Raw genomic sequence first — 23,159 nt, 5'->3', positions numbered from 1 at the left:
CACTGAATCCAGCGAGTGTATCTAGCAGCAGCCAATCGACAGGTAATATTGGAGATGAAACCTGATGGGGTGGCCACATCACCATCTGAACCAATGGAAACTGAAGGAACAGAACCCGTAACGCATCCAACCAGCAGTGACGGGGGATCTCAAAATGGCACTACATCATCACCTCCACAACCTGATGAACCCCAAATTGAGCAAGCAGCTCCTCCAACCGTGAAGGAAGCTCCTGGGAAAGCAGTAGATGCTAAAAGCAAATCCAAAGGCCCAGTCAAAGACAAGACTACAGCACCAGGCCCGGCTACCACTGGACCAGGCACACGACCCAAAGCAAGCCAAAGCCGTGCGGCTAATGGCCTCACAAAGACTGCAGCGAGTACTCTAACCAAGAAACCCATTCCAGTGGCCACTACTGCAGCAGACAAGAAAAAAACCACCACTAATGTTGGACAATCTGGTCCCAGTAAGAAACCTATTGGCTCTTCTACTGCTGTTGCTACCTCAAGGGCCCAACCTAAAGTAACTACTGTTGGAACTAGCAGATCCATGACAACAACTGTAACCAGCGGAACAAAGACCGGGACAGCTGTCGCCACAGCCACCAGCCTGAGTAGAAGACCTGCCACTAGTGCTGCAACCAAACCCAAAACCACAGGTAAGATGGCCTGGCATGAGTTTAGTTCTGGTACTTCTAAGTTTGGATTTGGGCATCTACAAATTACTAATCGTAATTAGAAAATAATCCATTATTGTCATGTGGTAGTTACAACACGCACCTCTCATGGTGTAGTGAGTCATCATGTGCTAGTTTTTTTTGTAAAATAAATGTAATTTAATTGTGGTTCTTTTCATCATGGCTTTGCATCATATTTGATCATATCCCAGAGAATTTTCACTTTGGAACATTATTTATTTTCTTCAGCTCCAGCTCCAAGGCCAGCTGCTGCCCCTGCTGCCAAACCCAGCACTTCAGCCACAGCCAAAACCACTGCAGTTCCCAAAACTAACAGGTAAAGCAGCTTTTGGACATTTGATTGTATTTGAATGGAAAATTGAAATGCTGGGAACTGAACAAATATTTGACTTTTATGTGGCTTTAAGGTATCAATAAGGCAGATTTGGATGCAGTCACATTTGGGAACTGCTTTGTGTTTAGGACACCATTTAGTGGAGAAACCATACAAATATCAATGACTGCATGCTTTTTGCAGTGGAATGGTCACTATTGTGTGTCTGGCAGTTATTGGCTCAAGTTTCTGTCCCTTTGTGAGTCATTCTCCCTGAAAGACTGCTTAGATCAGGCTTAACCAGCGTATAGGCTCAACAGTGCTCTTTTTGTTGATGATACACTCTGGGAATGATAATTGGTATCTTCGCTTCGAGTTAACCTGCTTTTATGATCCAAGTTAGCTACATTACCAATTATGTCCGTCTTTTTTGTTTTCAGTCTCTTGTTTATTCATTTCATCCCAACATAAAATTTTATTTAGCAGTTTTACTTATTCATTATCAGAATCAAATGATTGGGACTGATCAGTTTTATTTCTTTCCCCGTCTCACAAATATTTCCTTCCCCAATTTATTACTATTTATTCTTTCTTTTATGATTAGAAATGTCTATAATACATGGAAAACACGCAAACTGCATGTGAAATTCAAAATCATTTTAAATCAGTCATGGAATTTTTCTCTGTTGATCAGATCTAAAATTCACTTTGTGAGTGATCTTTGATAAATGTTTATATAAATATAATTCTGTTTTTTTATGATAAATATAAGTAATCACAAACGACTGCATGACATTGAAGTCATTGGCGAAAAATTTTGGGAACCTTGTCTTGAAGAGTTAAACTGTTTGTTGCAGCTGATTACTTCCATATCCGATCTCCTCAATTGTACATGGAGTAAATGTGGTCAGCCAGTTAATGTGGATGTGACTGGTCTTGTCTGCTGATTACAGATTAATTATGTGCTTAATTCTCTGTATTTATGCGGTAATGCCAGTTTACAAGGCTGTTTAGACTCCCTTTTTATAGTGTGTTTTAGGCAAACAATAGGGTGTGGTTTTGTGTGCGCTTCTGCATTGACGCTGAATTCACTCTTGAATGAAATGCTCAGAGAGAAATTAATTGTGAATTGTGTGATTTATGAGCACTCATTTGATCTTTCTGTTTAGATGGGTACGTTTTCCTTTGATGCATGTCACACAATGCTTATCCTCACTGTAGCTTCAAATAAAATGTTTGCACTGTAGAAACACAATCACGCCCCCACTGTGAGAAATAATAAACTAGTTCCATCAAAGTCTTTTCATGATCCAACTACAGCTTCTTCCCCTCCTCTCATCTTCGCTTTCACTCTTACTTTTCTTCCTGGTATATGTGCCAGCTAGATATTTCAGGCATTTCTAGGAGGAGATAATTTTTTTGCCTTTCTATAGATAACATTGTGATTGTGAGGTAAAAGAGGGTTTTTGGCCATGGTTCTGCCACTCTTACTAGACCAATCATCTTGCTCACTCAGTTTGTAGTTTCATGGGATTTGGATAAGTGCTGTGCTCACCAAATCAAATTTCCTTTTGTATATGGAGTTTTTCTGTCTAGGTTGCAAAGTCGGTGAGCCTCTTCAATTTTTAGCCTGCGGGAGTCAGAGCATTTTAATTTCCCTTGAACTGAGCTTCTGGGTAGCCTATCTCTATTTGTTTTCCTTTGCTGCAAAATTACTAGTAAACCAGATGGCCTTTGTCACATTACACCACAAGACAAATGTTTAAATATGAATGAGCTTATACATTTTAAAATGGTGCTAATGAGGTTGAAAATAAAAGCATGGCAAACCCTTAAAGGTCCAGAATGAATGGAACAGTTAAAACTAAGTGAGTGATGTTTTAAAGCAGCGTGTAAATGTGCAAAGGATAACCACTACCCGATGCTCTGCTGAACACTTATTTTATTTTTTTATAAATCCAGAACCATACCTTCATCCTTATGGCCATTACTTAATTAAAAGCTTAATTATTGATATGTAGATGTCTGTGCCATTGGGTGTTGTGTTCTTTTCCATTGAGTTAAAGGCAGATTGCTCCTATAGGAACGTCTTTGACCTCTTAACCGAAGAAAAGCACAAACTCGCTATCATTCACATTCGCAGAGCCTTTAGTTTTGACATTTTATTGTCATCTTAAACTTCTCGACCAATTATTTTGTTTAGGACTTTGGAAAATAAGTACATAATGCCGGTCTACATGTTGTTGTCGAGTCTTGTCTTTATCAAAATTATAGCCTTGGCAATTTGTGTTCTGTTTGGCCAGAAATATAATGAGCCCTAATCAGGCAAAGGTTTTTGTAAATACCTAATCCTTTGGATGCCTGAGCTTTTGAGGTCAGCATGTCTGTGGAAGCTGCTTGGTTTGTACTCTCCAGCTGCATAATTTTAATCAAGTTGTAGCCATAATGCTACAGAAATGAAGATAAAGATGCAAAGCTGTTTACTTTAGTTGCTATGCTACGTTTATCTTATGCCTTAATGCTCTCCTGTTATATTAGTTGCCCTCTATTTATGTAATGTGATTGCAGTCCTATTTTCTTTTCCCTCTTGTTGTCTTTATTCTGCTTTAATTTGACCAAAGATGGTTTAATCAGTGTCCTAGAAAGTACAAATAAACTTAATGTAGGTCATGGAAATGTATTTGGAAATTCCAGTTCTTTTGTTCTCATCCTTTTAACAAATGGCCGTTGTTTCAGAATAATTTGTGGGGGAGATGTTGCATGTGGGGCCAAGCCATTTGACCATGTTCTCTATTGTGCACTTCTATAAGGAACGCGCTTATTGCCTGTATTGTCTGCGTGAAGAGCTGGAGTATGTCTTCTGTCATGGTTATTGGTGTGGAAACATGCTTCATATAGTTCTTATCTTTTGAAGTTCTGGTAGATCTGATTCTTGCTTACAAAAAGTATTTTATGATGTTTTTGATTATGAAGACTAATGCAAAGGTCATGACATTTAAACAGATGTTAATCTGTTCCGATGGCATTCCGCAGCGTTTGACTGTATCTACATAATAGGGCTGTCAAAATTAACGCATGCGATTTTTAATTTAAGTTTAACACATTAAAAATATTTACAATTTACGCAGCATTCGTTTTATTCCGGCCATCCTTTGGCTAGCGTTACATATGATCACGCTATCATTCGTTCTAGTGCTATTAAACCATTAGGACACAATAAGAAGCGAAAAATAACTCAAATCTGTACTGCCGCAATGTGAAGCGGCTCTGTGAACAAACACCTGAAACCTGCACACAGAATGCCACTTCAGACAGCGCAGCATGGACGACTTCCGCATTTGACTGGACAAAATTGTCGGAATGCCGCTATTGGCGAATATCCTCGTAAGCAGAATCTTAAACGAGTAAAAATTTAAATTAATGATTAAAATAGAATGTGTCAGGTCTTAAAGTCCCCATGAAATCACAAATGAATTTTTTGCTTTTAATATGTTAGCTTTACTGTTATCTATCACCTAGTGTGCTCCAAAACAATGACAAAATCCGCATTTAAAAGATGTAAGCATTCAAAACTTAGTCTCTCTCTTCTGCCAATATGGTTTTATTTTTTTTAATGACATCACTTTGCACTTCAGCTTCTCATCAGATTTTCTGTCCAATCAAATGCTCTCTAAATTATAAATAGATGTTGAAGTTGCTGCTAAAATCGGTCACTCTTAACACATTTACTATTGCTACGTGGTGTAAAGATGCTTTCCATTGGGGCGAATGAAGTCTGGTTTCAGGTTAGTGAAATGTGGTCAACGTGAAAGTGTTACATTCTAAAAATATATTAACTTCTATTAATATATTAAGATGTTAGGTGTGATTAATCGCAATTATTTACAGAAAAATGTGATTAGCTATTTTTTTTAATCAATTGACACCACTAAAACTAAATATAGATGTTCAACAACGTTTTCCCTGCATATTACTCTGATTATTATTGTCTTACTACTTTTAATTCTGATTAGTTGCAGCCTGTTATTTAGGTTAGTAGCTTGTAACCGTTATCGGGGATTCACTAATGCAGTGTATACACCGTAAAAACAAATTTGTTCAGTTTACTTCATTCAATTGTGCAAACTCGTTGCCTTAATTTAAGTAAGCATAACTTCAATGGATTAAGTAAGAAGAACTTGATGCAATTAAGTTTTGTCAACTTAATTATATCTATCTGTGATCTGAGGAAGTGTACTCCAAGAGTGCATTGGGGCATGAATAAATTAATTGCTTTGTTTTACTATTTTTGGCTTTATTTTAAATTACAATTTTATTTGAAACCGTTATTGGGGTTTTACTGACAAGAGACACCAAATAAAATTGTAATGGTCTAATTAAAAAAAACAAAACAACCTTGTTACCATTATTGTGGTTTTCATGCTGAATGTCGAAGTCTGTGTGTGACTCAAGCTAAACAAATATAGAGGGATTATTTATATCAACCCAATTAAATGTTTGTCATAAGTGTTAGCAATACAATTTTAAAAGATCATTATTATACATGAAATATAATTGTTATATATCATTAATACATTCATTCAAAACATGGAAATAATTTAAGTATATACATACATACACTCACCGGCCACTTTATTAGGTACCCCATGCTAGTAACGGGTTGGACCCCCTTTTGCCTTCAGAACTGCCTCAATTCTTCGTGGCATAGATTCAACAAGGTGCTGGAAGCATTCCTCAGGGAGTTTGGTCCATATTGACATGATGACATCACACAGTTGCCGCAGATTTGTCGGCTGCACATCCATGATGCGAATCTCCCGTTCCACCACATCCCAAAGATGCTCTATTGGGTTGAGATCTGGTGACTGTGGAGGCCATTTTAGTACAGTGAACTCATTGTCATGTTCAAGAAACCAATTTGAAATTATTAGAGCTTTGTGACATGGTGGAAGTAGCCATCAGAGGATGGGTACATGGTGGCCATAAAGGGATGGACATTGTCAGAAACAATGCTCAGGTAGGCCGTGGCATTTAAACGATGCCCAATTGGCACTAAGGGGCCTAAAGTGTGCCAGGAAAACATCCCCCACACCATTACACCACCACCACCAGCCTGCACAGTGGTAACAAGGCATGATGGTTCCATGTTCTCATTCTGTTTACGCCAAATTCTGACTCTAACATCTGAATGTCTCAACAGAAATCGAGACTCATCAGACCAGGCAACATTTTTCCAGTCTTCAACTGTTCAATTTTGGTGAGCTCTTGCAAATTGTAGCCTCTTTTTCCTATTTGTAGTGGAGATGAGTGGTACCCGGTGGAGTCTTCTGCTGTTGTAGCCCATCCGCCTCAAGGTTGTGCGTGTTGTGGCTTCACAAATGCTTTGCTGCATACCTCGGTTGTAACGAGTGGTTATTTCAGTCACTGTTGCCCTTCTATCAGCTCGAACCAGTCTGGCCATTCTCCTCTGACCTCTGGCATCAACAAGGCATTTCCGCCCACAGAACTGCCGCTCACTGGATGTTTTTTCTTTTTCGGACCATTCTCTGTAAACCCTAGAGATGGTTGTGCGTGAAAATCCCAGTAGATTAGCAGTTTCTGAAATACTCAGACCAGCCCTTCTGGCACCAACAATCATGCCACGTTCAAAGTCACTCAAATCAACTTTCTTCCCCATACTGATGCTTGGTTTGAACTGCAGGAGATTGTCTTGACCATGTCTACATGCCTAAATGCACTGAGTTGCCGCCATGTGATTGGCTGCTTAGAAATTAAGTGTTAACGAGCAGTTGGACAGGTGTACCTAATAAAGTGGCCGGTGAGTGTATATTATATATATATTTTTTTGTAATCAAATAACTGTGGTTTCATTTTGCATCACTGCATCAATTGGAAGAGAATTACAATAATATAAATGAAGTTCCAACTGCCCAACCAAAGAGAACACTAATCACAATATGGTGAGACATTTTTGGAAATCGACATTAAAGGTACAATATGTTAGAATTTTGTAATAAAATATCAAAAAATCACTTGCACAGTGTGATATATTTCCTGTAGTTGTGTACTTGCAATATCCCAAAAGTTCCCAAAGATTTTTAATTTCAGAGAAATTCCAATTTTAAATTGGCCTTCCCGGAATCCCTGTTCACTTGTCGCCTGTCAATGACGTAATATCCGCGTTATCCCTGGTTTCCGCTCGTACTGCCATAGTAACCATGGCGACAGACGTGGACAACTGCGTAGTGCGTAACGTCTGTTGTTGTTTCGTTCAAACATTATGGACCATGGCAAGCAGACTTTGGGGAAAAAATAACTAAAACGAGGATCAATATCAGCGTGGCGTTTTCGAGAAACGCGAGAGCTCCACATCCGCGACTAACTTCGACTTGACAGAGCTCTTACATGTACTTTATTAGACAGGTGAGCAAATTTACATAACTAATCAATGTTATATAGTTCAACATGATGAAATGTTAGAATATGATCTGTATGTTATTCTAATGTTGATCTAGCTTACTGCTAGTCTTATAAAGCCAACAAACTAAAACATAGAATAACATTATAACTTTCAACACTCAAATGCAGTTTAGTGTGATAGTGTAGACCAAGTGAAGCAGCGCTGCGTTACCTCAGAAGCTTCATTCGTCTAATAAACAAACCTGTGAGTAATTCAGCACTTGCCTCAAAAACCATGCCCCGCCTGTTTTTTTTTTTTGTTTTTTTTTTTGCTTTGGCAAAATGGTACTCAACCCATTCAAGTAATGTTTACTTGGTTTTTTTGAGTAACGAAGGCATAGCATGCAAACAGTACAGATTACTAAATGGTTTTAAGTAAGTTCAACAAATTATTGGACATTAAGTAAAGTTAACTAAAGTCTTAGTAAGAACAACTGTTAGATTTTACAGTGTACAGTGGCACTGAACTGTGACCATTGTATTTTTAGTAGCGTTCTTTGTTTCTGTGACGTGTTACCCTGTTGTGCTTGTCCAAATAAAACTGACTGTAAATAACTTTATCAGATCCTATAAGAGTGTTAAGCTGAGTCTTAGGTCCGGTTAAGGCTAATATGATTGTCGATCAACTAGCTAAGGGCAATTTGTGAACTGCAAGTCTTTTTGACTAAAAAAAGCATCCATTTAAATGGCAAGTAACTGTGGCATATGAGATGAAGCAAGTGATCTTCTCATCACTAATTCTCCCCTATGTGAACATGAAAAGGTTAATTAAGAAGCAACTACATTAAGGGAGTATAGGCTAGACCGAAGGAAATTGATTATCATCTTCCATTTCTCCCTAATGTGGTCTCTTACCAAACGCTTTACCCATCCCCACTCCTATTTCCTCCTTAACACCATTTCTACTGCCTTTTCTAGTTTCCTCCTCCCGACTCAAATCACTTTCTCTCAGGTTAGAGAAATGAGAGGTAGATGCATTAGTTGATGAATGGCCCTAGTGGATTGGTTTTCTGTTGCTGCTTGAAATTGCTTTTATCGTACACATGCAGAATACAGATTTACCACCCAAGACAGAAAGCTGGTTTGATAAGAACCTATTTTGTGCATGTACTGACACAAAACATTATCTTGGAAGGAACTGTAATGAAACCAATTATTGCACCTTAAAACTTACCTCGTCTATCTGCTAAGCTTTTTGTACTTTTTCAATCATACAGTAAACTATCTGAATGTGTGAAACGCATCCCAAATGCTAAAATTTAAACGGCAAACATCAAACAGACATCACTCTTTTTCTAAAGTGCTCATGACTTTTTTGTGTGTTCTTTCTTAGGGCAACTGGAAGTCCTGCCCCACGACCAGCTGCTATATCTGCTACAGGAAGAACGGTAACCAGTACAACTACTTCTACTTCTACAGTAACTAAAACAAGCCGCACTGCTACACAACAGCCTGTTAAACCCTTGGTTACAGCATCAGCTGCTCGGAAAGGTGATGCAACATTTATTTGCATTTAAATTCATATTATTTATGGAAAAGCATTGCTTAATTTTTTTTTGCGTATTTCGTTAAGTCATCAAAATCTATTTGTCATTTATAGATGTTGGCAAAACGAGCACTACAGTGCCTGCAAAAAGAACAGTTGCCTCATTTTCTCGTCCTGCTTCCAACAAGCCTTCAAATTCAGAAGCTCCAAAACCAGCTGCAGTTACCAAACGACCTCCACCTGGCATCAAAGCACCTCAACCCAAACCAGATGACAAAAAAAGTGTACCAACACGTAAGGTGCCCCCTAGTCCACGAAACAATCCCTCACGGCCAGCATCAGGCAAGAATGCTGCAGCATCTCCTAATCGTAGACCTGCAGGTAGTGGGGTTGGTGTGAAGCTTCAGCCATCTAAACCAACACAGTCTGTTTTGCCACTTGTCAAAGGAAAGCCCGATGATAAACAATCTGCAGCAAAGCCTGATGTTAAAGAAGCTGCAGCAGAGTCCGTGCAACTTTCAGCAGCTGCAGAAGCTACTGTTGCTGTAGCAACAGCTGCTGCCATAGCCAGGGAAGAGTCTGTTTCAGGGCCTGAAGTTACTCCAACTGTCGAGAGCTCTCTGGATGCACCAACCTCCTCTTTAGATGTGCAGGAAAATGTAGATGTGCAGGTCCCTAATGTAAACTCCCAAAGTGTGCTGGATGTTTCTAAAACAGAGCCCGAGGCTCTAGAGGCCTTAATAGAAACTAGTCCTGCTGAAGTTGCTTGTCCGACATCATCTGCGGTCGATCATGAATCTGAAGAGCATGTGTCTGAAAAAGTTGATGAAAAGCTTATTATAGCTGTGGAACCAATTGCGCAGGAAGCAACTGAGCAGGAAACCATGACTGCTTCACCAGTTAATAACTCTGTTGCTACTATACTGTCCTCAGGTGTTGAGGTGGCTGAAAAAGCTGAAGCGATTAACAGTGACTGTTATGAAGCAGTGGAAGAAGAAGAGAGAGAAGGCAGTCAGCAAGTATCTTTGTCAGAAATGAGTGGCACCCAGCCTACCGAAGAGTCTCGACCTGGGTCAGCTGGACTTGCTGGGTCTGTTTGGCGTGCAGGGGCCTTGCTTTCGGAGCTTGACTCTGAGGAGGTGAGTTGCAGCCAGCAGGGAGCATCAGAGCTCAGCGCTCCAGGTGTCCTGGAGGGCACGGAAAGCTTGGATGATCTAGGTGATGCAAGCCTTAAAGGAGCTGATGGTGAAGGTGCATCTGTTGGGTCCCCTGACTTTGAGAAGGTTCCTGATATTCTTGCTAACGAAGATGACGATGATGACTATGATGATCGAGTTTGTGACATGGAGGTAGGGTCAGAAAGAGCAGAGGACTCTCATAGGCAACATCATGACAATGAGGACGATGAAGAGGATGAAGATGTAGAAATGGCAAGTGAGGGCATTACTGAGAGTGGGCTTGAAAGTTATGGGAATGCAGATGAGGATGACTTGACCGAAGACTACAGATTAGACAACTTGAACCGAATCCAGCCTCCTCCCATGGCTCCCTCTGCCCCCCTGGCAACCCAGTGGAATCAGTCTAGTTACTTTGCTGATGCCTGGGCCCAGCCACCACAACCTGCCTCTACTCTTATCTCAAGTCCTTCCTCTGAATGTTGGCAAGCAGACCCAGAGACCCCAACACAAACACCTGCTCAAGCAAAACTTGATGTTAGTTCTGAAAGAGGCTCTTCCTCCCCTCTACCACCAAACCTTTATGATCCTCCAACTTGCTCACCTCAACAAGCACCACTAACTGCTTCAGATGGAGATGTTAGCCCCCAACCAGGCTTGACACCCTCTCAAACCTGCAAATTCCAGTCTGGTACCTCCAGTCACCCTGACTTAGCATCTGATAGTAACAGAGACACAAGTATACCAGCAGAGGTGGAAGATTGCAACAAGTTCTCCGATACTGAAACTCATTCTAAAGGGGAGCTGCAGCCAGAACCGCTGGACCCTGTCCCCACTGTCCTGCCTGACATCATGCAGGACCTAGGCATCCACCTTGAACATGATGATGAGGAAGAAGAACCAGAAACTCTGCCAGCTGATGATGTATTGGGTGGTCCAGCAACTGCTCCATCATCTCCTTCATCAGCTACAGAGGATGAGGCAAGTGACACGGAAGGTGAAATGCAGATCGGTGAACCTCAAGCTGAGCTACCTGGCACTGGGAATGCCTATGAAACTGCACCTGTGGGCCACAATGTGTCCAGTCTGGAGGAGCGTGAAGAAATGGGCGGTGAGAATGAAGCTGGTGGTGGTAGTGAAACCCCTCAGTCTGCCACTTCTGCTGCATCCTATGGTTTTGACTACATGACCTCTAACTCCAATGCCCAATCATCTGCTGAGAGTTGCAGCAAGAGTCCTGGCATCTTTTCTCTTGAAAACGAAGAGCAGCTCCCAGATGAGGCCAAGGATCCATCTCTTCTTAAAGAGTTGATCCTGATACCTACTACTGCATCCGGGGAAAAGATTGATCATATCAAAAGCCAACATGGGGAGTTCCGGTCCTACCCAGAGCAACATTACATGCTTTGTGGAGAGTCCAGTGAGTTGCCTGAGCCTGATTCAGTACCAAGAGTTGTACCCTTACAGTCAGGTTTGACTGACCCTTCATCCCCACAGCACCAAGAAGAGCAAGATATTAACGCTCAGCATCCCTACTACTCCACTATATGCGAAAAGACTGATAGTCCCCTGGCAGGTAACGTATAGAGTGCACTTAGGATTTTGTCTAGCTTGGGGTTTCCCAGTTGATGATGTCTTTTTATTCAGTTTACGAAAACGCTCATTCAATGGTTCCACTTACACAATATGAAACAGATATTAAAATTACGTATATGGCTTAGAACCTGTATGTGCAATAGCTACTACCATTTACACTTGAGGTGACTTTCTCAACTATTCTTTTTAAAACTAATAATGGGTGTTGGTCTGAACTGGCATGAAATTGTTTGTTTGTGGAGTCTTCAAAATGACAAAAGAAGCATTGAAGAAAAATGAACAATGTAATCAACATATTTTGTGTGTATTTATCCAATTTTTACTGAACAAATGTATATTCATTGCTTTTTGTATTCTGTTGTCTGTTAACTATAAATGCCACTCTTTCATCCCTTTCCCATCATTATCATATCCTGTCCTCACATGTTTCTCTCTTCTGCACTTTAGGGTTTGCTAACCCCTTACTTTTTTATGTCTTATTTGGAGTACTTATTGTCTTAGCGTTAAATAAAGTTTAGATGTTTAACATGATTTCTTTTTACTCTGTATGTTTCTTGAGGTTTGCGTTTCAAGCTAATTTGCACTGGTTTATTTTAATGCCCACTGTTCGTCCATCACTTTGGACTTTCAAACTGGTAACTTTGGAAGTAGCCAAATGACAACAAAGATTACTTTGTTATATTCATTAGAATTTATTATTAGGTATTTAATATTGTGAAACAATGTCAAATATTTAGTACATAAGGATGAGACACATTCTTGGTATTGTTTTATTTTATTAAAGCTTCAGAGCACATTTGGGTCATAATGGAATATTTGATTTATTCACTTAAACTAGTTGCTACCGTATTTGTTGTGGCATTATAATTCAGTTACTTATACTAAATTGTAAACTTGAACATTCACATTTGCACACACATACATACGTTAAACCTTGTGTAAGTGAATTATATAAAGAAAACAGGATGCTTGCAGCAGAAGAGTTTTTCTTCTATGCCAGTATGTTCCTTTTGCTTGTATTCCTCCTCCGTTCCTTGTTTGATCCCGCCTTCCTCTCAACTCCCTACCATCCAGAGGAGGAAAAACAAGATCTGACCCCATCAACCTTCTGGATCTCACCCTCTATCAAGGTGCTTTAAGTCCTCCACCTCATTTTTGTTTTTAATTCTCCATCTTTGTATTTTGATACCGCTGCTTCTGGAGTAGACTTTGCACACCTTCCACTTTGGGACTAACTGGGTGAAACCGCTTTAATCACTCTGATTATTAACGGCTGAAGCTATTTGAAAGGACCTGACTTGACATATTTACCTGGACTAATTGGACTTCAGTAAATCCCTATGCTGGGTTCTTCCTAATCCCCAAACTGGACTTGCTTTGCACAATGCACTTTTCTGTAATTTTTCCTGTTTTTAAGCATGCTCACCTCACCAAAGAAATATGCTGGTATAGTGAGAGGTGGCTTATTGTGTAAAGCATGTTTTGTTTTATATGCATGGATCTATTGGTGGGTCATGTTTTCTCATTGTTTAAAAAAAGAACATGTTTGCTTTCTGCTGTATTGTAATATGCATGGTGAGCACTCACTTTTGCATGTGTTCAGCTTGTCACATTAAGGGAGATTGGTTACCTCATCAGCTTTTGTTTTCTTTGTTTGCTCTTCACACTAGTTAGTGGTTACTGCATATACAGGGTATAGCCACTTTTATTGCACAAATCTCTTCACAAAATGTCACAAGGTGCACACTTATGTTTGATTTTCTGCTACAATTGTTTCATCTTATACTGCAATCTCACAATTTTGTTTCTCCACAATGCTTTTTTTCTCCTTCACCAAAACCATCTTTAACATTGTTTTATTGCATTCTGCTTAACTCTCCTATTTAAACATGCTCTGGACTCTATGCTTCATTTACAGAAAGGAACTTAAGCTTTCCGCCACAACCAAATGACTTGCTTTCCATCCAAATGACGATGTCGTCCAAACTTCGTCTTCGGCCACGTGCTGCCCATGTGACCCAACCACCACGGCTTCCCACTGACCTCCCACCCAGAATACCAAATGCAGTGACAAACACACAACTCCGATGTCTAGAGCAACACCAACAGCACCTTCATGAGATCCAGCAACGACAGGAGAAACGTAATCGAGAGCAAGAGAGACTAGAAGCGAGAGAGGAAGAACAAGTGAGGAATGAAAGGGAGCAGCAGGAGGAGGAACAGAGGAGAAATTTACTTGAGTTGCAACTTAAGCAGCAGGAACAAGAACTGAAGCAGCGACACCAGATCATGCAGTGGCAACAAGAACTTGAGCAGCAGCAGCAGCAAAAACACAAGGTGCATACACCAGTCGTCCTCTCTCCTTCATCAGGACTCTCCACCATCTATGAAACTGTGGAAGCAAGTGACACAGAAGATGAACGGGAGGAGGGGGGACAAAGAGTGTTTGAGGAAGTAGAAGATAAAAGCTCTTTTAATGCGTGTCATGGAGAAGACGTACAGAGATGCACTGAAAAAAATGACTCTGATGATCTTTATTCACAATACTCAACACCTTCCCCAGAGTCTACTACTCAGGATCCACAGCGAGAACTTCAGGAGACGGACCCTGCATCACATCAAGACAGTCCTTCTCCCTTGGGATTTCCCGAGCAACCTCCACCTTTGGAGTTTGACTGGGGCAAGAAGGTGGACATTGTTCATCAGCTCATCCATCAGACATTACTGCTTACAGGTGATGGTTGCTCGCCCCTTTTTCTGCTCCCCGGAGGAGCAGGTGGGACACTCAGCCCCCTCGAAAGCAGCCTGTGGCCCAACTTGTTGCCACCTTTGACACCCCCTTCAGCCACTGTGACGTCTGTGAGCAGCTTCTCACCTGAGGTTCCAGGCAGCTCTGCTCAAGGTGAGTGGACCGTTGTAGAGCTGGAGACGCATCACTGAGGAAAGTTCAATAAAAAGCTTCCCAAAAATATGAACTCAAAGAATTTAAGATGAAGGTCCACCAATAGGAAAGCGCATGTTGTAGCATTAGATAACCGTTTTACGGAGGATGTAGTCACAGATTGGACAGAGTCATCCATTTTCGAGAAACTGCTGCTGCAGAACAGGACTATCACCATCTTGCTCTTTCTTTGATTGGTCTTCAACCTGAGAGTTATTCTAGAGCAGTGAGTTTTCATTTCAACTCTCCACCCACTCAAAAGCAATGAAACACTACAGCCACATCTGACCTGCCCCCATGCCTAAAAGCCATTTCCTTAAGGTTTAATTGAGATGTCTGGCTGGCTTGGGCTACATACATTTATCTCTTAGTCATTATTGAGCCCTCTACCCACAATGGAGGCAAAATGCCAACTCAATGACTGAGCAAGTTTAAACAAAATGGGTTCCTTTCTTTGGCTTCTCTGAGCAAAATATCTGTGAAAAAGTTGAGGTAAATTGAAACATGCAGGTTTCAAATTCAGGGTTTTTTCTTTTTTTTTTTGCTCTGCTTATTACAAAAGACCAAAATGGTTTAATGCAGCTTTTGTGCAATTAAAAAGCATCGAAAAACTAATTTGGCATTAATTAAATCCACTGGTTTGCAAGATTTGCAGGAATTTCACTGGGCAATTCATTGAGTAATTTGGAAATGAAAACTGTAAAATAGAAGACGGTATTACAGGTTTTCCAAACAATGCACAGCTACCTGAAATTTCTAAACATCTTGGGGGGTCAAAGATCATTTTTGGTCTAATACTTATAAAGAGTGACGCATGGAAAATGTGTGACCTACAAAGTAATGATTTGTTGTTGTTTTCTTTTTTGGAACTATATGCACTGCTGTAACATTTTAGAAATAGCTGACAACAGAACCTTTGACATTCTAGATTTGAATGTGTTAGACATTTTGCAACCATATAAGATGACAACTGTGCAGCTACATCAAATAATCATCTTTACTGTGAACCTTCTGAACACTGTGCCTCCCTTACCTGTCCGAATTTTGAATGACTAGTATCTATTTGAGGAACAAGTAGCAGCTCTCATAACCACACTCATTTAAATAAACTTTTCTGGTTTGCTGTCCCTCAGATTGACTCCCACATTTAGAGGGCTAGAAAGGACTTTTAGCTAAATTAGCACTCTCATACACTGTCACAATAGTCTACCAAGTGTTTACAGTCCCTCCTTGGGGTCTAATTGTTTTGTCTCATCTAGTATGAATGGGAAAAATTGTCTTTCACTGATCTGTCTCTGTGTTTCTCTGCAACTGCAAAAAAAAAAAAAAAAATTCCAAAGCAAAGGGAATCCAATGGGTCACATTATAAGCAGGCCTAATATGTTCACCTAAATTTAACTTGTAATTAGATAAGTCAGATGTTATTGTCGTTTGTGTATCTTTTGAGGAGTTTTGTTTGTCACATCTGATTGAATGAATTGATTTTAACTTGGCAATTTTGATTGCCCAGAGGAATGTTAAAGCACAATTTGATTATTGGAGCTCATCTCGCCTATATTATCTGTTTTGTCGTTTGTGAAAGTACATGTATATTATTTTAAAAAGGATCATGTTTAAAGTCGATTTACTGTATTATGAAGAGAGATTATGAAGAGAGGTTTTAATTTCATTTGTACTATACCGTGTATGTACTGCCTGTTTGTCCAGTGCTGTGAACTAGTAGTTTAGAGATTATATATATAGTACTGTTTTTGACACCGTAATTGTAGAAGAATTGTTACTTTTTTTAATATATCAAAGGAACCACTTTGCATTTTAATCAGGGAACACACACAGGGATTCCAGGTAGATTGACTTTCACTGTATTTTCGCTGAACTACTGTTGTACATAACTTGACATATCACTTTACAAAAAATGTACAGGGAAAGCTACTGTATAGAGACAAAAACCAGCAGTACTAATAATGCACTGAAAACAACACTCTATCTCTGACTGGGCTGAATTACAATAAGAAAAATGAAGGAATACACAACGTTATTCATAATGCTCTGCCCTCTACATTGTTCTTTACCATGTTTTACAATAACTGTGCAAAGACATAACTGCATCTCAGTGGTACATTTCCCCACTTTTATTGTGTATATTTTTGTAATTTATTATTTTGAAAGGAAGGATTGTTTTATTTCTTTGTTTTATAGAGAAGAATAGGCAGTGGGCCAGGACTGCCAGCAGGTTTTATTTCTGGACTTTGTAACTTGGACGGCCACTGTATTTTAATGCTTTCATGAAAAAATAAAGTTGGTTTGACATTTAATCTTGAACTTTGACTCCGCTTAATGAGCTTTTCATCATTTAACATATAACAAACTGACATTGCAGAACAACATTAACAATAGCCATGAACTATAAAATAGTTATTTTGAAAGGATTTACAACTTCTATCTGTACTCTGTTAACCATCTGATTTCAATAAACCAAACGCTCTTTCCAGAATGGGTGAGGCCCTGAGCAAGCACAACCTCATATTTTAATGCCAAATGTACCATCTATTTCCGGAGACAGCAGCACCCCCAGCAGGCAGTCTGTGGCAGTGCAGGATGAAGGCTCTTCAATTCCCAGACACAACAGCTGCTTGTACTGACCACAGGGGACTGAACACAACACCCTACAAAACATATACACACAATGAATTTAGCAGCTAACTTTAACTGTAGTCCTAAAACACATATGATCTCAAACCAGCTCAGCGCTTGTCTAGGATTAGCTTCCGTTTTTGTTTGCGTATTGTGGAAAGCAGAAACTGTAACTGCAGTATTATAAAAGGATATACACTCACCTGAAGGATTATTAGAAACACCTGTTCAATTTCTCATTAATGCAATTATCTAATCAGCCAATCACATGGCAGTTGCTTCAATGCATTTAGGGGTGTGGTCCTGGTCAAGACAATCTCCTGAACTCCAAACTGAATGTCAGAATGGGAAAGAAAGGTGATTTAAGCAATTTTGAGCGTGGCATGGTTGTTGGTGCCAGACGGGCCGGTCTGAGTATTTCACAATCTGCTCAGTTACTGGGATTTTCACGCACAACCATTTCTAGGGTTTACAAAGAATGGTGTGAAAAGGGAAAAACATCCAGTATGCGGCAGTCCTGTGGGCGAAAATGCCTTGTTGATGCAAGAGGTCAGAGGAGAATGGGCCGACTGATTCAAGCTGATAGAAGAGCAACTTTGACTGAAATAACCACTCGTTACAACCGAGGTATGCAGCAAAGCATTTGTGAAGCCACAACACGCACAACCTTGAGGCGGATGGGCTACAACAGCAGAAGACCCCACCGGGTACCACTCATCTCCACTACAAATAGGAAAAAGAGGCTACAATTTGCATGAGCTCACCAAAATTAGACAGTTGAAGACTGAAAAAATGTTGCCTGGTCTGATGAGTCTCGATTTCTGTTGAGACATTCATATGGTAGAGTCAGAATTTGGCGTAAACAGAATGAGAACATGGAACCATCATGCCTTGTTACCACTGTGCAGGCTGGTGGTGGTGGTGTAATGGTGTGGGGATGTTTTCTTGGCACACTTTAGGCCCCTTAGTGCCAATTGGGCATCGTTTAAATGCCACGGCCTACCTGAGCATTGTTTCTGACCATGTCCATCCCTTTATGGCCACCATGTACCCATCCTCTGATGGCTACTTCCAGCAGGATAATGCACCATGTCACAAAGCTCGAATCATTTCAAATTGGTTTCTTGAACATGACAATGAGTTCACTGTACTAAAATGGCCCCCACAGTCACCAGATCTCAACCCAATAGAGCATCTTTGGGATGGGGTGGAACGGGAGCTTCGTGCCCTGGATGTGCATCCCACAAATCTCCATCAACTGCAAGATGCTATCCTATCAATATGGGCCAACATTTCTAAAGAATGCTTTCAGCACCTTGTTGAATCAATGCCACTTAGAATTAAGGCAGTTCTGAAGGCGAAAGGGGGTCAAACACAGTATTAGTATGTGTTCCTACTAATCCTTTAGGTGAGTGTATGAGTAGATAGTAATGCATTTAATAATCTTTTCTCCATCTTTTCCTATTGAACTGAGGGCAGTACATTACCAATCAGTGATGTCCTCTGGGTCAGGGTATGTCTGGACCCACCGACCAATAGACCAAATCCTTGCCACTCTTTTCTCTCTCTCTGTATTTTCTCCCTCGCATGTTCCCTCTCCATCCTTCTCATCTTGAGTCTCAATGACATCCTCGCAGCACAGAAAGTAACTGTGGAGGTAGTAAGGGGTTGTTGTAAAAATTAAGATGTGGCATTATTCAGCGCCAAAATATGACTTATGTTCTCTTTTTGATAATTAACCTGAGATTTGTAATGGAATTTAGAATGTTTTTGGTGTTAATAAGCTAAAACACACACACACACAAAATAAGACTCTTAACACATACAATATAATTCAATCCCATGCCAAAGTGAACAAGAAACTGGATATTTGTTGAGATATTACTCTTACACGGTTATCAGTGTTTCCCTGTGCATCTAACAAAGTTGCTTTGGCTGAAAATGGATGTTTAAATGACATTATTATTAACTAATAACAGGTATTGTATAAAATTATTATACGGTAGTAATAATAAAAATTACTATCGAAATATAAGTAAAAATACAATAAAATTCCCCTTACTCCTTTTTACAAACAAATGGGATGGGACCTTTAAATGACTGTCTCTCTGACTAAACCTCACTTACAACTCTGCACTGTCAAACGTCTTTCCTTCTCCTCCCTGTATCTCTCGATCCACATTCCAGCGCATACGCTTGTATAGCCCAGTACTGGCTGTGGCAAGAAAGGGGGTGGGGCAACAGTATCGGAAGATTGACAGCTTCATGTTGTCTATTTGACACTGGCCAATATAGAAGTGTGAGATACTGTAGAAAGAGATACTTAGTGAAAATCTGCAACAAAATAAATAGTACTAACAGAAATAATGCAACCCCTGGGTATTTTATGACTACACTTTATGACTACATCCAAAAAAACAGGCCTCTGACTGAGAACCTTTCTTTTGTGCTAATAAAGGATCCATATCTTCTGACTGACTCTTCACCGTCATTGCCAAGTCTGCTGCCTGTCTTTATCTATGATTTTTAATTGGTTTGTACCTCAGTGGATCAGATTCCTCCAGTGAGACGAAACTGAAGGAGGCGTACAGCAACATCAGCTGTTCCAGACGAGAACACAGTTGCTGAGAGAACTGCAAAAGCTGTGATGGATACAAACACAGTGAATATTTGAGTTATTCCCACAATGCAGAGCCTGAGATGTGCAGAATAAATCAGTCTCTCACCTGTGTGCGAATATATGTGGACAGAGGTGGGCGGAAGGGGTTGGAGTTTCTGGCTGTGGACTCCAAGTAAGTGAAGTACGACTGACAAGTTTGCAGAAACATTGGGACAATATGGACAAACTCATAATTCTGGAGGCAGTCTTGGCTATAACAACAATAAATACAAGAGCAGATTTTTTTTTTATCAGATGGGTAACATCAGAAGACATTTGGCTGTTAAAAAAGAGACCCAATGAAATGTTTTCATAGGTACAGCTTTTTTTTTCTTTCTGTGTTGACGTAGTTGCTTTTGTATAATAAAACTGTGTTTTCTCGTCTCTTCTAATATCAAAACAACAATAATAAAGATCCAATAACATATGTTGGCTTATTAAAGCATAATTAATCATGAGACATTGACAGAAAACAATCAAAATCTTCTTTTTCTAGATATAACCGCACCTCCACAAAAGCTGTGTTTGAAACTCATCTGCCTTGTTCAGCAAGTACTGAAGTTGGTTTTCTATGGGAGAGATTTTTTCATCAATCATTCTCTTATCCTGAGAGGACGGAGAAGTGTTTCCTGCGGCAGGACCTTCACCCAAAAATGACCTCTCATCACCAAAAGAGGGCGCCATTGTAGTGTCTTCTGTAAACAAAAGCAGTATTTTACGCATCAATGTGGCTCTGGGTTTGGGCTGGGAATGGATAAATGATTAGCAAAAAAAAAAAAATATTTCCAGTAGCCTACCTTCAACAGTCTGTGTAAATGTTCCTACTTCTCTCAAAGACTGGGTTGCTTCATTCTCTTTACATAGTGAAGACTCATCATGCTCTGAGTTTGCCATCATGGCTTAATCAGACAACCTGAAACCATTAAATAATGAGCTCTGTGACAAGAAACGTGTGTAAAATACTTTTAAAAGTAATTGACGACTGCATGTGCATCCTTGCTAACACAATCGATCATCGTCTGCAAACACGTCAACATACACGTGACAAAATTAGTAAAATATGTCATACCTGCAATGTCACAAACTTTGACGGCTAATTGTTGACTTTGCTTATTAATTTTAGTCTGTACATTGTATTGCACCTGTGACTAAACTAATAAATAGAAAAATGAGAAAAATACAAATTATTGTGGCAAAGTGGCGCAGTTTAGAGGTTTGAGTGATTTCCGTTACCGTATTTGTATTTCCACGCCCGTTGTCGTTTTACTCGCCATGACCATATTTGTATTTCCCTCGACCGTTGAAAAGCTATTCGTTATGACCATACTTGTATTTCCTACTCTTGAACCTGCTAGGACTCCGAAACACTCCCAGCAACGGGTATCAGAGTTGTACCAGGTTGTACTTATCTACAACAAGGTAACAAATAAATGTCATAATTTTACAGTTTATTTAATCTGTGTGCAAACTCAAATATTAGGCCTACGTTTTAAGTGGTAATCGCATGCATCATGATAGGAATAGTTTTAAATTATTTTAAGGAATCGTTTTAAGTAATTTAAAATTAATTAGTTTACACATATATATAAATATATATATAAAAAATATAAAAATCTCACGTTTTTATAACTCATTCTGGTTTGAGTTATATTGATGCAGTTTGAGTCATCAATATTTTTGGTCCCTTTAGCAAGATGTGATCTTGTCAACTCTGCGAGGAAAAAAGTCAGAATTGTGAGATAAAATAAAGATAAAATGAGAAAGTGAGATAATTTTTATTTTTTATTCTGTGGCGGAAAGAAGCTTTCATATATTTAATTGGTATTTCAGAGAAAAGTAATGACAGTCGCACACAATATATTAAGTATCGTATTTTGGATGTCTACAATATCTTAGCCTTTATTTTGAAGTAAATTTAGTCTTAGTTGAAAGTTGCTCAGTTTAAAAGCTTAATGTTTAACAAAGTAACGTACGACTTTTTATTTTAAAATACAGATTTGTTAACCGCTGTAACATTTGAACATATATATATATTGCGGTGTGAATCAACAGCTGTAAATGTTGTTTGCCATGAGGGAGTGATGAAACCAAATTCATTTGCTTGTGAACACAATGCGACATCACGTGACCCGCAAGAGCGCGCAACCGGCGCACTGCCTGCGTCCACAATGCTCGCGCCCGGAGATAGTACACGAGCCTCATCACTGGCGCGCGAGGAACACACTGGAGAGCGGCGACAGTATCTTTTTTCCAGAGGAACGGATTGTTGTATTATTCACCGGCTGTGAATGTGAACTCCTCGGGCCTCGTTTGATAATGAGCTAGCTGTTGAACTGAATATACGCGTTGGTGTTTTCAGATGAAGAAGAAAAGCTCAACTCTTTTGACCAGTTACCCTGACCAATGCGGTACATGTATTCATCTGTAACGAGCTCCACCAGAAGAACTATTTTAGGGCGCTATCATGGAAAAATACATAGGCTACGATTTAACGGCAAGCTGTCGATATGCCAGATTATAGTTTGATTGAACGTTGCCATTTATATAGCTAATGCTTTTATATAATGTTTTACATGCAGTTGTTTTATTTTAAATTGAAGGAATTTTCGAAGCTTCGGTTTTGTCCAGATGACAACCTGCATCAGGTCTGACAGTGATGAAACAGCATTTATTACATGCACAGAGTTTTAATAAGTCGTTCAACCGCTGCTGGATCTTAAACTGTTGCATTGAGAGCTGACATTGTCGGCTATCATTGAGAATCTAGGAAGAGGAGGAACGACAATTTGGGTGTCCTGATACAAACGCCACTCCAGATACAACCATGGCAAATGACTCCATCCAAGTAAGTTGACTGCTTATTACAGAATAACCCCCTCAAAAATTTACAGTTAGATTATTGCACCCTTCTAGTTAGATCCTAAAACCCCTCACGTGTTTTATTATACCAAAATAATCCCATGGATTTGGGGGGCAGACAATAGAGTTGCTTTTAAGACCCATGAGATGCATTCACTTTTACTTAGAAAGCTCATCGGAATTGAAGAATGACTGAGTTTATCTCTAAAGCGATGGAGTCCCCCATCCACCCTTCATCTGAGGGGCCATTTCTCCCCCTTTATGGTGTAAAGAGACATTTGTGGTGGCTAAACACAAGTCAAAATGTTTGGGTTGTACACTAATATACTGCAGTTCATTT

At 39.7% G+C, this 23,159-nt stretch overlaps 4 protein-coding genes across 4 annotated transcripts in view; 2 read left to right on the top strand and 2 right to left on the bottom strand.

Annotated features, from left to right (window-relative positions):
• The window catches only part of septin3 (septin 3), a 132,545-nt gene that overhangs the window by 60,174 nt on the left and 49,212 nt on the right, over nucleotides 1-23,159 (bottom strand). The window lies entirely within an intron of this gene.
• prr36a (proline rich 36a) lies at nucleotides 43-14,721 on the top strand. Its single transcript, XM_056250457.1, has 5 exons — nucleotides 43-658; nucleotides 926-1,013; nucleotides 8,803-8,960; nucleotides 9,070-11,706; nucleotides 13,645-14,721. Exons 1-5 carry the CDS (start codon nucleotides 55-57, stop codon nucleotides 14,664-14,666), a joined length of 4,509 nt encoding a protein of 1,502 aa, XP_056106432.1. The 5' UTR covers nucleotides 43-54; the 3' UTR covers nucleotides 14,667-14,721.
• On the bottom strand, nucleotides 17,100-20,854 carry cunh19orf67 (chromosome unknown C19orf67 homolog). Its single transcript, XM_056250475.1, has 7 exons — nucleotides 20,758-20,854; nucleotides 20,469-20,655; nucleotides 20,028-20,172; nucleotides 19,843-19,943; nucleotides 19,429-19,608; nucleotides 18,789-18,950; nucleotides 17,100-17,333 (listed from the first exon to the last, which is right to left on the bottom strand). Exons 1-7 carry the CDS (start codon nucleotides 20,852-20,854, stop codon nucleotides 17,189-17,191), a joined length of 1,017 nt encoding a protein of 338 aa, XP_056106450.1. The 3' UTR covers nucleotides 17,100-17,188.
• The window catches only part of pkn1a (protein kinase N1a), a 43,629-nt gene continuing 43,031 nt past the window's right edge, over nucleotides 22,562-23,159 (top strand). The window contains exon 1 of the mRNA XM_056250465.1: nucleotides 22,562-22,805. Coding sequence (XP_056106440.1) covers nucleotides 22,785-22,805 — 21 coding nt within the window. The 5' untranslated portion in view covers nucleotides 22,562-22,784. The remainder of the gene's footprint in view (nucleotides 22,806-23,159) is intronic.

Source organism: Rhinichthys klamathensis, unplaced genomic scaffold, assembly GCF_029890125.1.
Source record: "Rhinichthys klamathensis goyatoka isolate OS25496 unplaced genomic scaffold, OSU_Roscu_1.1 h1tg000069l_1, whole genome shotgun sequence".
Taxonomy (NCBI): Eukaryota; Metazoa; Chordata; class Actinopteri; order Cypriniformes; family Leuciscidae; genus Rhinichthys; species Rhinichthys klamathensis.
Note: the sequence above shows the minus strand (reverse complement) of the source record. Positions and strands in the feature narration are given on the sequence as shown.

Excerpts from the sequence above, each read along its gene's own strand:
- cunh19orf67 (XM_056250475.1), bottom strand. The coding sequence starts at position 20,854 with ATGGCAAACTCAGAGCATGATGAGTCTTCACTATGTAAAGAGAATGAA. Across the intron at positions 20,656-20,757 it reads ATTTACACAGACTGTTGAAG|AAGACACTACAATGGCGCCC; the intron begins GTAGGCTACTGG and ends TTTTGTTTACAG. Across the intron at positions 20,173-20,468 it reads CAAACACAGCTTTTGTGGAG|CCAAGACTGCCTCCAGAATT; the intron begins GTGCGGTTATAT and ends TTGTTGTTATAG.
- prr36a (XM_056250457.1), top strand. The coding sequence starts at position 55 with ATGAAACCTGATGGGGTGGCCACATCACCATCTGAACCAATGGAAACT. Across the intron at positions 1,014-8,802 it reads GCAGTTCCCAAAACTAACAG|GGCAACTGGAAGTCCTGCCC; the intron begins GTAAAGCAGCTT and ends GTTCTTTCTTAG. Across the intron at positions 8,961-9,069 it reads AGCATCAGCTGCTCGGAAAG|ATGTTGGCAAAACGAGCACT; the intron begins GTGATGCAACAT and ends TGTCATTTATAG.